Raw genomic sequence first — 14773 nt, forward strand, 5'->3', positions numbered from 1 at the left:
TTAGCTTCTCTAGGATCACGAATAATAGGCTCAAAGACCTTTAATTATGGTTAGAATCCACATATGAGTGAATACATACCATATTCCTCTTTTTGGGTCTGGATGCGATCACCCACTGATACAAGGGGATGGATCTAATGAGAGTTCACCAAGGCCAGTTGGGCTGGGATTGAACGAGGACGCGATCCAACCAGATTCTCTGAATGTGGCTGGCCTGGAGTCTTTCTGAAAAGCCATTGACAATGACACTGGGACTTGTTTCCTCTGCATATACTGGATTTTGCAGATCCAGTCTGTCTGGACACTCACCTTCCTGGACCTGGAGGGAAGGGGGAGGAACTTGAACTTCCCACAGGGTGGGAGACCCTGACTACTCTTAGGGATGGAGAGAGAGGAGGAGAGGGAGTGGGGGGAGTGGGAGGGTGGTGGGAGGAGGGGCGGAAATGGAAACTTTTATAATTTAATAAAATTACTTTTAAAAAAAAAGATTTCTTTATTATATGAGTGCTCTATCAACTTTATGCCAGAAGAGGGCATCAGATCCCACTATAGATGGTTGTGAACCACCATGTGGTTGCTGGGAATTGAACTCAGGACCTCTAGAAGAGCAGCCAGTGCTCTTAACTGCTGAGCCATCTCTCCAGCCCCATAGAGGCTGTCTTACCCCACTAACCAATACTGCTCAGCCCAAATCAGTACATGTGAGGTTTAAATTGAATGGAATATTCAGCTCTTTCTGAGCTTCAAGAACTTACATATGGCCGCTCTTGACTGACTCTTTCTTTCCTATTTTCTCTCTCTAGATTAAGTTAGATGCTGCGAAAATCAAACTACCTAGACTGCCTCGTGGATCCTACACACCCACAGGAACGAGGCAGAAGGTCTTCGAGGTCTGCGTCTGCGCCAATGGGAGGTTATTCCTGTCCCAGGCAGGAACTGGTTCCACTTGTCAGATAAACACAAGTGTCTGCCTTTGAAGGACTATCCATAGCGGACAATTGTCAGCAGCATAAAGGCCCCTTTTGGCTTGAGACACTGGCTGCCAACTATTTTTACTAGAACACAGAAAGCCTATCAAAGACCTTTTGTGTGCGTGTGTGTATGAGTGTGTGTATGAGTGGGTTGTGTGTGTGTGTGAGTGGATATAAATATATATAAATATATATAAATAAATATATATATATCCTCTGTATAAAATGAGGTTTCAGTACAAAAGGAACCATGGGTGACCCTGTGACATTATCCACTGTCATTTTTTCCACCCCACCCCCATCGCCCACACGACAGAATCTAAGCACTCATTCAGGATCAGCATTCCCCCAGGCAATTTCCAATCACACAGTGGACTGAGCACTTACAGAATATCCATCAATATTTTCAAGTAATCACCTAGCTTCTCTCTGAGTCATTAGAGGCAGTGATGGCGGGAATCTTTGGGTCACTCTCCAGGGATGATATATTAGCATAAAAGATAAACATTTGACCCACTTGTAATCCCAGCCCCAGGCAAGTTGGAATGATGGGGGCCAGCCTGAGCTATAGAATGAGACTGTCTTAAAAACATATATATTTGGTTTCCCTTTCCTAGCTTCAGCCAAGCTGGTCAAGTTCTTCTCTTCAAGAAAAGGATAGGGTATGCCCATAGAAATTAGCCACAAAAACTCAAAAATGGCCACCCTATTATTGTAGACCAACGTATTAGGAGCTATGTGGCTAAATGAATGGAGGCAGGCAGGTTGAATTCTGAAAGAATGTAAGCCACTCATCTAACTTCTACTTATTCTACTTCCTTTAGACTCACATATCCTCCCACAGTCAATAAGCAAGAGCTTTGAATCAGCATAGAAGAGGATACCAGCTCCTCTGCCATAGCATAGAAGCTATTCAATGGCCAGACAGGCAAAGACTACATGGACGAGACATCTCATTTAAGGGAAAGCTGTCTCCCAAGCTTTTAGGTTCTCACTTCTGACTTTATCCAACAAATGAACTTAAAAAAAAAAACCTCATTAAACCAATCAGAATACAAAAGAGTGAACCCAGATCCCAAGAGATGTTATTTTAAAATGGAAATCTAACCAAGGGTACTATAGGGAAGCTAACTAATTTTCATAAGTTTCTTGAGATGAGTGAGCCATTTTTAGACATGTCATATTCTCAAGGGCTGGCATAAACTCTCTTGCTTTGCTCTTGTCTATTTTGTCCGTGCTGGGGTATTCCTATTCCAGAACTCACTGCTGTGTTTCTCTAGAAATCACAGACCTAAGATTCTACATGCTGCCAGAATTACTCATGGCAAATGAATATAAACCGAGTCATCTATCCTCATCAGAATCACTGTGTCCCCTGGACTCAGCAGCACCCCATCCCCCTATATGGAAATAGTCTCTAATTCCCGCCATCAGCTACCTCTTATCACCCTACCTTCATTGCCATGCCCCAGGGTCACCCTGGCCAGCTCTTGTGCTGGGACAGGGGATTACACCATCTCTGTTCAAAGAGGGGGAAATGTGCCTATGCCTTAAGCCAATGCACTCAGCAAGGAGAAGCACATCCTATTTATCTTGTTACCTGTAGTTTATTTTGGGTGGTTGGAGGGAAATGGTTGAGTCAAGACTGAGCAGCAGAAACTGACAGACAAGCCAAATGGTTTCCACATTTGGACTCCGAATGGAGGGATAACTGGTTTTGCTCATCCTTGATGCTACTAGGTGAAGCCACGGCCCTACAATCTTGAAGGAAGTTGTATTCACAGGCCTGAGTGACACTTGTTTTTGTTTTTGTACTCCACACGGTTCTAATTTTTCTTACTCCACAAGCTGAACAGTTTGTTACAGGAGACAAGAAAGAGGTTCGCTATTTCTGATATGACACGCAAGAAACAGGCTGAGGTTGGCACCCACAGAATGTATTCCTCAGTTGCTTATTACCACAAAGCAGGGGCTATCCTAACCTGACCCATGACTTGGATTTCTGGCTATTAGGCCAGGCCTGGTTCCCCTCACTCTCTCTGTGTTATCTTACCCAGAGGCACTGGGTGGGTCCATCTTAGGGCAGGAACTTAAAATGTTTCCATTTGCAGTATGAGAATCTAAAAAGGGATTCTATAAGTGGTCTTAGGTCACTGAACCTCTTATAGGCCCTTTCTGCCAGAATCTGCCTATATCACAGACAGGTATCTTTTTCAAGATACAAAAATCCCATCCTAGCTATTAGAAGCACCTACCCCATATTCTTCAGCTAAACAATAACTCTGAAGTCCCTTGTGTCTAAGTATATAAAGAAGATAGCGTTGTTTGGTGGTGGTTGGAGGGGATGTTTCATTTCGTTTAAGAAGACAAATTGCCTTTCCATTTGACCATCTCACACCCATTGTCTTCGGATAAGAAGACGACCAAACAAAGTTCCCTGAACCGTTTCTGATTTCATTTATAACTGTGGGATAAAAGACCTATTCCTTGGGAATTTTATGACAATTGAAAATATGATGGTCACACATACAAAATTGAATCCTAGAGCAGACAAATCACACAAACACACAATAAAATAATAATTGGGGATATTAATCAAGAAATCCCTGGAGCAATAAATGATACAAAATTCTGGTTAATCCTGGCTGTCCGTTATGTTAAAGGACCACAGGATATCAGGTAATACGGAGGATCTCTGGCATGAGAAGATTACTTATTTCAGTTCAGACTAGAAACTAAGATGCATCCTTAATTGTCATTGAACCCCCCCCCTCAACCTACCCACCCAATGCTCTCCAACCAGAATATTTGTCCATGGTCATGAGAGAAGCTTTCGCCAGAATTCTGAGAGGGAGGTCAGCATTTATATTAATGTCTATTGCCGCTCCTTTTTGAAAATGGGAATCTTTCTAATCTTTATATACAGTGTCTTCTAGACAATCACACTCCTGTGTCTATTAACCAGCTAGTGGGATAACGGGATTCAAATGAACCTTCAGCATCTTAGAGCTTCTGGTATGCTAATATTCGTCAGAGAACATTTTACAAATCAAAATGTGATCTCCAGATACAATTATCATGTAGTTCAGTTCAGCACATCTGTTTGGCAAATCTTGGGAGTTTCATTTGGAGGGACTACCTCAAGATGACCTAAGCTTTGAAGAGCTCCATGGTCGTATCTATCTAGGTAGAAACTTGGTGTGTGGTTTCCTAATTGTTACATGACTAAGGAATAGCACTGAAAGACTCAAACTAGCTTTTAGCTTCCTTCATCTTATTCTCTCTCTAGACAAACCATAGACCAAAGAATACTTGAGGGTTGACGCTATGGAAGGGTCAATAAACTACAAACTGGAGACCCAAGTCTGGCTCCACAGCCACAGATATTTACATGTCGTATATGAGCCATTTCACACTGTACCCCTACCATTGACTTCATGGCCAGCAAACAACATTATGATTATACAACCCTTTGCAGAAAACATGTGCTGACCCCAGAGCTATAGGTCACCTGTAGAATGTGTTAGACATAATGGAACAGAAGGTGGATTTCTCAGGAACAAGGAGTAGCCTATGTTTCCATGGGGGCTTGGGAATATAAAACTTGGCTGAAGTTTTAAGAAGGACACATCTAAGAGAGAAGACAGCTCAGAGGACTCGGGGTAACCGAGAAAGTGGAATGAAAAGCAGCTTGGGAATAAGGAAGCTGTGTTCCTCCCACTCTATTCAGTGGGGCCTGGCTCGGTGTTTCTCAGAAGCAATGCTTCTCAAGTGAGCAATGCCTTACCCAAAGTGAGTCAAGAAGAGCCATCTCGATTCACAATCTTTTCCCTAAAAATACTCAAATCCATTTACACCCACAAAATTTGCATCTTCCCATGTTCCAGAGAGACTTTCATACCTAGTTTCTTCAGAAAATACTTCTGACCTTGTATGATCTCCATTACCTATACCTCCACTGTAGCCACTTGTTCTACAGCTCCAGGTTAGACCAATAAATAACCGGAAAAAAAGCAAAAGAATAACACCTTTATATAGGTAGGAATAAACAGTGAGATATTTTCTGTGGAGCCATTTCTAGAAGTGGCCAGATGAATGGTAGTTTGGTTTTGCTCTTTGGAATTTGGGTCTTTGCTCCCTTGGAGTGGAGGGAATACGGAAAGAATATGTTTCATCTTCACACACCTCTGCTTCTGTGTGGTAAAATCACTTGCTACCATAGGTCTTCCCCTTTTGCTGATAGTGGTGTTGTGCTTATTATGATAAACACAGCATCATGATAAGTGAACTTTTGTGGGTGTGTGTATTTACCTTGGAGAGGCAGGATGTGTTTCAATGAGACAATCTACCATTTGGGGTCCTTGATCTACATCACTACAGGAAAGCCCTCTGCCTTCCTCATGAATGCATTTGAAGAATCAAGTTGACCAATGAAATCAGACCCATTGAGAGTATCCTGGTTTTATTTATTTTAAACAAAAGATAGCATAATGCTTGGGCCAAAGGGTTGAATTGATCCATCTCTAAGTACCTGATCCTTTATTAAGGATCAATAAAAGAAAAAATCTTATTTATGTAAGTTGCAAACAAAGCCTGATCTCCCTCCCTACACCACACACCTTAGGAAGTCTTAGGTACAAAGACGAGAAAGAATCAGTTCCTTGAATAATACACTTGCATGGCACACCATTAGCAGGCAAGTGAGGGAAGAGTTCTAATGAAAGAAGTGACCTTGGAAAACAGACCTTTTATCTCAAAGATAAAAAGTCTCTCTTGCAGATTTTCATCACTTTTTCCTTGGAGGAAGGCTTCCCAGTTTCACCATATTTCCATGAAAATAGTGAAGCTTACTGCACTGGGATGTATCTCTTTCTCTGTGGTAATCGGAATTTTAAACTGTACAGTTGCCTCTGAATTTCCCATTCACAAAACCATACCACTGATCAGTGATAGAGCAGCCACCCACCCGCTGCTTCAGGCAGCACAAGGCACCATAGGCATTAGCACTTTCTAAAGCAATGTGATTTCTAGAAGCCCGTAATGGAGTCCTTGAAACTTGTCAAGGCAGGTCTGAATGGCAAAGGGAAAATAATTGCTTGTGGGAGGTCCTCTTTCTGAGTTTAGGTAGAGCACACGTATAGGAGAAAATCCCCTGGGAACACCCACGCTCACACAGATTATTTAGTCCCTCCTTCCCCCATCTTGGAAGTGGGCAGAGTAAGAAATCAGTCTCTTCTTCTGAGGAAGAGAAAATGTCAAGAGCCTTTGATGCATAGGGGGGTTATGCCACAACACAACATTAAGAATGCCGTCAAACCCATCCCTAAGAGTTGCAAGAATAGAGCTGCAGCAATGCCAACTGCTGCCCCTTACCTTAAACACAGCATCAGGCAGCATCAGGACACACTTGGAGGCTACCAATTGGAACAGATCAAAAGATCTTGCCTGTACAGTTGCTACAGGCAAGAAGTAGCTTTGGAGTCCCAATCTACCTGTCCTACTAGGAAGTCAGAGTCCTCAGCCCAAAGCCTCATTCAGCGTGTTGCCATCCTCACTGACAAATATGTGACTTTTGCTTCCTCACTAAATACAACAAACTTGAAGCTGCCCTTGCTGAGGAAACAAGAAAGAAAACTGACGTTTAAGATTTAAAAAAAAATCTACCCCCTCCATACCCAAAGTGTCTTCAAAGCCCACTTTAATGGGCCTCTGCCACTGGAAGAAGAGATAGCTCAGATTTCATAAAGTCAGAAAACTCCAAAGCAGACTGTTCATTTAACTGAGAGTGGGTTGTCTGAGGACTGAGAGGTGGCAGTGGCCAAGAGGTGTTTAGTGCTCCCATTAACCTGACTCGTGAGATTCTAGGATCTTGAGGGCCATGGCTATTTCCTTTCAGAATGGGGGCAGGGAGAAGCTATCAAATTTTCACCACAAAAAGAGCCATGTCCTCAAAACTCATGCATAAAACAAGAGGTTTTCTTGGATGCACAGCCTACCCCAAGATATGAAAAGAACTAGACTCCACTTTCCAGGCGTTAATAGACTGGTATGTTAATATTCATTGAACTCTGCATTGGGCACTGCACTAAAATGCTCTATCTGCACCCATTTATTTTTTCCTCTGAACAGCACTTTAGAGTTGAGCTCCCAACAAGGTTCCAGTTTACAGATATGGAAATTGGGACCTCAAGAGGTTAAGAAACTTATTCAAATCTACTATCTAAAATATGACCAAGCCAGAGTGTGGAGTCTTGTCCCTGGGCAGTTCACTAACATTCAAGTTCGTTTTCAAGTTGCTGGGGAGTGCTCCCCTCCTAGGTTTTAGATCAGACCTTCTAGAATGAAAGAGGCTACAGAACTTTCACATCTCCATTTTCTGTAGTTTCTTCTCAGGGTGGCCTACAATAGTAAATTGTGGGTATGTAGAATGGAGATGGAGAAAGCCTGTCTACGTTACAGAATCTAGAACAACAATAACAAAACCAAGCAACTGCTTTGTTCTGGGTATCAGGCTTGTTAAGTCAGACTCCTAGTCCTTAGGACTGGAAGATATCTCAGTTGTGAGTCTCACATGTAGGAGAAAATCTGAATGCTTGGTAATACATCTGTATGGATGAACAATGCTTTGTTCCCAATATATATTATTTCTTTCTCCCACAGCTCCCTCCAAAAATCAAATGTCTTATGTAAGATCCTTAATACTATTAGGCTTTCTTCTCTCCCTCTACTTCTAGTGAAATAAAATCATCAAGTAAGTCGGGGCTCAATCTCTATCACTGAGAACCACCTAGGACTCAAACTTAAGCATTCAACACCACCTGAAGAAAGCCACTTTGACTCTGTAGTGACTTCATCCCCAACCCTTCACAACTATCACTAAAGGCCATATCCTTCCCAAGGTGCAGAATTCTTCCCACTAGAGCTTTCAGGCCATCACCACCAATTCTTGTGAGTTGGAAATGATAGCCATTCTCTACCTTAACCAGGGCACCTCTTTTATATTGGCGTCCCACCCTCAGCTCTGAGGCTGTAGGTATTCTAGCTAAAAAGTGGGAAGCGAATACAATCTACAGCTCATTATAACTGGGTAGCTTTGAACACCGGCACCTCCTGAACACAGAATTGGAGTTTGGGCCATAAGAGTAAATAGACAAGATCTTTTTGGAACTCAGCCAAGGACTGTCTGAACAGATTACACACCACTATGCCCTTGTGACAGTCATGCTGTTGGTCTCCCAGAACCGAGAGATGCTATAAGGATGGGTTGCTTGTGTTTCTTTGTGCAGCCTTCCCGTGACATAGTGAGTCTGGACACTCTCATACTCGGCCCCAGGGCTAGAGCTTGTCTGCATCCACCTCTCGTATAACCTTAGAAATGGATTCACTAGAACTGTGAAGTGTGAACTCTGCTTGGGTCAGTCAGGGATTTCCCTTCCAGTGGTGTCAGTTTCCAAATGACAAATCGTATATGAGCACCTTTAAGGGGTCTTATGTCATCAACCTCACAAGAGCCCTGAAAATTACAGCAAAGGAAAGGAACTGACGGGCTACATAGGTTAGAGTCATACAAAAGCCACTTCTAGCTGATGTTTTCATGAGGAAGTGGGATACATTTTCTCATCTCTCTTAGCATTTTCCCTCTGAGAGATCACAAAGCCACAGAAACCTACTGAAGGTGCCCGTGCTTTAGATAGGAAAGCAGGACATCTGTCATGATGGGACTGAATACCCTCTGGAGAAGGCACTCTGGGGCGCTTAATAGAAAAGGTGAGGTCATAGAAGTTGACATGGAAGTTGGTTTGTTTGGCGAATATAAACTTTGGAAAATGAACCTCATCTGAATTTGAATTTGACTTTTGTGTTATTTTAGGTTTTGTTTTGTTTTCTTTTTCCTCTGGGTTTGGTGTGATGTGAGAAAAGTATTTTAGTTTTATTTTTAAATAACATCGATCCTTGCACACTCTATGCAAAAATTTTGTAAGCATTGCAATAATGCTATGAATTACAAGGAACTATTTTAACTTTATTACACTTTCTGTATAAAAAACAAATTTGTATTTAATATTATTTCAACTGCAGTCTTGTAAAATATATTAATAAAAAATAATGATTGGTAAGAAGGAAAGTACCTTGTCCACTTCTTCAGGGAGCTCCTCTCTCACAGCAAGTAAAATTCCACATTAATCTCTCTTCTACATCGCTTTGATCAATGTTCTAACATGTTAGCTGAGGCATTTTGGCTCTTGGAGAGTTACTTACATGGACTGTCTTATGAAAAGAGAGGTTAATTTAAAGTAAGCATGACCTGCAATTTGAGAGTCGTGATTTGGAACAGGTCAAGGGAAAAGCTATTCTTAATGAATCTCTAGGTCACCCATATGAGCATTTAGAGAAAGAACTCACTACTCAGCTTTCCAAGTCTTTGAAGAAGTCATTCCCTACTGAGGATATCCCTTCTTCAATCAGCAGCCCTTGTGAGACTATATAGCCAGGCACTCAATCCTGGTCAAGTCAGTTTTTATCTTTTTTTCAAAGAATAGTCCAGCATACTCCCATATGGGGCACAGTGAGAGCATACAGCATAGAAGGTAGAATCTCTTTGATCTACTCATCACACTCAGTCCTTCATTTACCACGTTTTACACTTTTCTCTTTCCACAGTGACAAATTCTTGCGTAGCATGTATTCCATCTATGTAGAATGCCTCCCATCTAGCGCCACCCGCCCCAGAACCCAACCTTCCCAACCGCATGTCTCATCTCTCTGTGGGTCCTCATCACTAACCCTTAATTCCACCATTAATTACTTTACCTTATAAAAATGCATTTTACTAGGGTCTTACCTACTTATTTATCTGAAACTTTAGAGTATTTGCATTCAAATTTAAAGTTTAAAAACTTGAACACATACCTAAATCAATCATCACGATTGTATTATAACGCAGATAATTCTTAATCTAGAAAAATTTATCACATATTTTTCATGTCCTGTTCATGACAAAGCAATTCCCTTTTACAGTTGTATTTTCATCAAAGGCTACCTCTCAGTAAATTTACCTGCTGGCTCCCAATAATGCTGAAGAGACAGATTCCTCAAAGCAAAGGGCTATCTATAGTAAAAGTCTCACTGCAAAGCAGGGTGCAATCAATGTCCAAAGATGGTGTTTAAAAAGAAAAAAGCAATCTAAATCAAAGAGAATTAAGTTGCCAGTTAAAAGATCGGGTTAAAAAAAAAGTTTAATCATAGTTTAAAAAGATAAAGAAACACTCAAGAGGTAGAAATGCAGGCAAACACTGACAAATCAAACTATTGGCTTCATGGTTAATGCAAAATTAGAGAGCATAAGTAGGAACCAAGAAGCTTTAAAGAAAAATGGTTGTGTTCCTTTTCTTCAAAGAAGGGGATTTTCCAAAGTAGCAAATAGATATAAATCAGCAACTGCTAGATCTGTTTGTATCATGACCCTATCATGTAAGATCCTATAATGGAGCATCCTCCTTGAGTCTAAGAGCCAAATTAAAGGGGCAGGAGTGGGGAATCTATGCACAGAGTAATAGACACAATAAACACATTTCAAAAGAAGCCGCGAGTAACACACAGGAATTGGCATCTCCAGTTAAGGACAATGGCAAGTTCACTTTAGTTTGCATTTGCCAATGTTTTAATAACGCTCAACAATACTGAACACTTGGCAACAAGTGAGAATCAATTTGCTGCTCCAATACCTTCTTTACTCTTCAATAGGAGGGTAAAAGATGAACTTTTGAGTCTCCTTGGCACAAACGATAAAGCATAATCATGAATACTTGTAAAATATCAAAATACTGTGTTATACTTTAAAATGTGATAATATAATCTTTTGAATTATAGTCCATTCGAGTAGGAGACAAGCATTTGAAAGTAATGACGTTTCAGAAAGTAGTTATTAATCAAAGGAACATGTTATAACCCCAAATAATTAGTCTTCATCTACTATGAGGCCTTGTTAAGAGTTGCATTTTTAAAAATGATATGCAAAAATCACCAGTAAAATTAGACTTAAAGAATAATATTTAAAGTGAATTATATATATTTGTAATGTCACTTGAGGAGAGAGCCAATTTAGTAATATGTCCCAACTCATTGATTATATATGAAGAAGCAACTAAATGACAGCAAACAAAAGTATAAAACCATGAAAAATAAGAACAAGAAGAAAAAAAATTAAATATAATTATGGGAAGAAGCTATTATCACGCTATCAAGTAGCTTCTATGAAATTACAAAGTATAAAACACAGACATACATATGTGCAAGGCCTGATGCACATATACTACATACACACCTCTACATGACAGCAAAGAGTAACTTCTCTGTGGCTGTCCATGAGCATCAGAATGTAAAGGTTAAACTTTTTCGACAATATTCTCTCAAAACTGAAAGACAAATACATCATGTGTCCTACATTAACGAGATCCCTGAAATTTAAAATGAACAACATTCTGTTATTGAATCTGTGGTTTGAGAAAGGAACCAGCCTAGGTATGGAATGGAAAGTTTTAAATACCACAAATTGTGGAATGAGGTGGGGCCATGCCTTTAACGCCAGCACCCAGGAGGCAGAGACAGGTGGATCTCTGATTCCAGGCCAGCTAGTACTACATCGTGAGATGCTCTTTCAAAAATGAAAAATTTAAGAACTCACTACAAACTATATGCATAGAAAGTCTTCGGATATATAAAAATGTTTTAATTTGCAAGTAGAGAAATGGTAAAAGTGTTCACCATAAAATTCCAAAACCATCAACACAGGGACAAAAATAAATAGACTAAGAGAAGGAGTTCCACACTTCATGTCTTTAAAATAAATCGAAAAGGGGCATTACTGCTAATAAATATTTAAAACATAAAACCAAAATTTAAAAGTACATGTGTAAAATTAAAAATTGTGTAGTTTCTTTCTATGAAAAAATGGAAAATCTCAGTGAGATACAGAACTTGGAAAACTCACCAAGCATTAAAGGAAAGGTGAGGGCTTGCTCCTCAAGCAGCTGTAAAGCGCTTCTCATGGAGAAAACTCTGCCAAGTCTGATACTCTTTGCTATATAAATACAACATATACTAAGTATAGTGTGCATGCAGCCAGACACACATAAACTTTTGTGTGGAAGAATGGAATGTGCCTTTATCTTATGCTAAGAAAAATACAGTTTCCGAACAGTGAAGAATACAATAACCAACCCTTAGCTGTAAAGAGATAAAAATGATGGAGCTTTTCTTGCTTTCCCTCAAGTTTATTTACTTACATATTTAGAATCCTACCCAAAAGACATTTTGTTCTAAGGAATATATATAAAATGTTCCAAGAAATACATAAAAAATGTTCAGGTATAATCAAATGGGAAACAAATAGCAAAGAAAAACAGTAGATTCAAGACAAAAAGCTAACAGAGTTTTAAAACTACAAATCAACCATAGAGGAAAAAAAAACCATTTTGAAAATGCGTGTGATTTCTGTACTCACTGAGGTTGCAGTGGATGATCACGATAATGAAATAGCCACAGATGTGAAATATAGGATGCTGGGAAAACAGATGGACTATCAGCACAAACCAAGGGAAAAACATAAAGATCATAAGACCGATATTTGAAAAACTGAGCAGCCATTTATTGGTTGAAGTCAAAAGACTATGTTAAATTTTCTCCATACTTAAGAACAGTGCTGTTATCTGATATCTGTGGAGTCCTTATGCTCTTATAAAAACACATGCTCCTTGCTTTAGGGAAACTCAGAGCCTTGCATGCTGCGTGCACAGAGATCTAAAATGCACAGCTATAGCACAGCATAGAAGAGAAGACAAAATTACAGGACAAATGATCATTTAACCCATGATCTGGGAGGAGAAACTAGCCCATCAAGTGCTCGTTTTGTTTGTAGAGTTCTGAGGAATTTGTGTGTGGTTTGTGTGTGTGGGGGGCGGGTATTAAATATGGTTGCTTCACGACTCAGGCTGACCTCAAACTCACCTACTCCAGCCTCAGTTCCCATGTGCTATAATGAGAAGCACATGTTACCACATCCAAACAGCATACGTAATTCTCAGGTCCCTTCTTCACTCAACCCACTGTCATTTACAGTCAAAGGTCTATTATAAGTAAATAAACACACAATGGGGCTGGAAAGGTGACTCAGCCTTTGAAAGAATATGCTGTTCTTTCAGAGGACCTGAGTTTGACTCCCAAACCGTAAGTTCCAGGAGATCTACAGTCTCTGGTCTCCTCCTGCACTGCACTCAAATGTGCACAGATCCACACACATATGATTACAAATATATCTTTTTAAAAATAATTAAATAATATCAAAAATCAGAATAAATGATTAAATATTATAACCTTCAAAGTGCTTATACAGATTAATAATAAAGCTCTCAATATATTAATATATCCATAAAAGGGACAATAAGTATATATAATTCACATAAGTGAAAATATTCATTTTCCTCCATACTAAGACGTTAGGGATTATAACAGAATTAATGAACATTTTTCATACAAAATAAGAATATGCCACTGCATTAAATATTTAGTGTAAAGCCAGGCATAGTGATATATACCTGTAATCTCAAAATTTGGGAGTTATAAACAGACAAGTTCACGGCCATTCTGACTTTAGAGTGAGTTTAAGGATACCCTGGGTTACATGAGACTTACTTAAAAAAAATGAGAATATTCACCATAGGATGCAATCCGACTTTAGAAATATGAAAATGACTTAAAGTACAATATATATAAACTACTAAAAATGTAGTTAAATTTATTACAAAAATTTGGTGAAATGTGCTTCCATTAATGTCTCGTTGCTGTTGCAAAACCCCTGACAAAAGCAACATCCAGGAAGGGCTGACATTGGATCACAGTTCAAAGGTACTAGAACACCATGACAAGGGTGTCGGTGTCAGCAGGTGCTCACACTGTGCCTTCAGGCAAGAAGCAGGGACTGATGATTGTAACATGAGGGCTGGCTTCTTGGGGCTTCTGTTCCACCCAGTACCCCACAGCGGGCAAGTCCCAAAGAAAATCACACAGAGTCTACATTAGGTTATAAACTGATTGGCCCATTAGCTCAGTCTTCTTATTAACTAATTCTTACATTTTACAGTAATCCATAATTCTTGTCTGTGTTAGCCATGTGGCTCAGTACCTTTTTCAGCTGTCAGCTCACATGTTGCTTCTTTGGTGGTCTGGGCAAGAGTGTAGGAATCAACTTCCTCCTCCCCAGAATTCTCCTGCTCTCCTTGCATCATTTCCACTTCCTGTCTGGTTTTCTTGCCTACACCTACTGCCTGGCCAGTCAGTGTTTTATTTAAAATATAATTGACAGATTACAGACAATTCTCCCACACCAGATGATTGCTAGTACTCAACTTGCATCATCATTTTTGTTTGTTTGTTTATTTGTCCAGTCCAGGAACCTCGCCCATGGAATGGTAATGCTTACAGTAAAATGGGTCTTCCCACATCAACTGACTCAATGATGACAATACCTCACAGACTAACCTAACCTAGATAATCTCTAACAGAGTGCTTAAAGTCTTATCTTCTACGAGTTTCTAGATCCTTTCAAATTGATTATCAATATTAAGGATCTGAGAAATCAAAGTCTCATGGGGAATAGATGCCCTAACCTTTAGTTTTTCTAATTATCAGATTGGTTAAATAGTGAATGTCAAATTAGGGATCATGTTAAATAATAGGTTTATACTTTATTATTTAACCCTGAATAGAACACAGTAAAGTGCACATTATTATGACATTTGAAAGAA

General features: G+C 39.7%; 1 protein-coding gene and 1 long non-coding RNA gene across 6 annotated transcripts in view; one reads left to right on the top strand and one right to left on the bottom strand.

The window, feature by feature from the left end:
• Nucleotides 1-9096, top strand: part of Sgcd (sarcoglycan delta) — a 544863-nt gene extending 535767 nt beyond the window's left edge. For all 4 annotated transcript variants that reach the window (XM_087910697.1, XM_087910695.1, XM_048435922.3 and 1 more), the window contains one exon: nucleotides 804-9096. In XM_087910697.1, the coding sequence (XP_087766823.1) occupies nucleotides 804-977 (174 nt within the window). In that variant the 3' untranslated portion in view covers nucleotides 978-9096. The remainder of the gene's footprint in view (nucleotides 1-803) is intronic.
• The window catches only part of LOC125401618 (uncharacterized), a 159215-nt gene that overhangs the window by 44497 nt on the left and 99945 nt on the right, over nucleotides 1-14773 (bottom strand). The gene's annotated exons all lie outside the window — the stretch shown is intronic.

The sequence above is a fragment of the Myodes glareolus genome, chromosome 9 (genome assembly GCF_982192425.1).
Source record: "Myodes glareolus chromosome 9, mMyoGla1.1, whole genome shotgun sequence".
Taxonomy (NCBI): Eukaryota; Metazoa; Chordata; class Mammalia; order Rodentia; family Cricetidae; genus Myodes; species Myodes glareolus.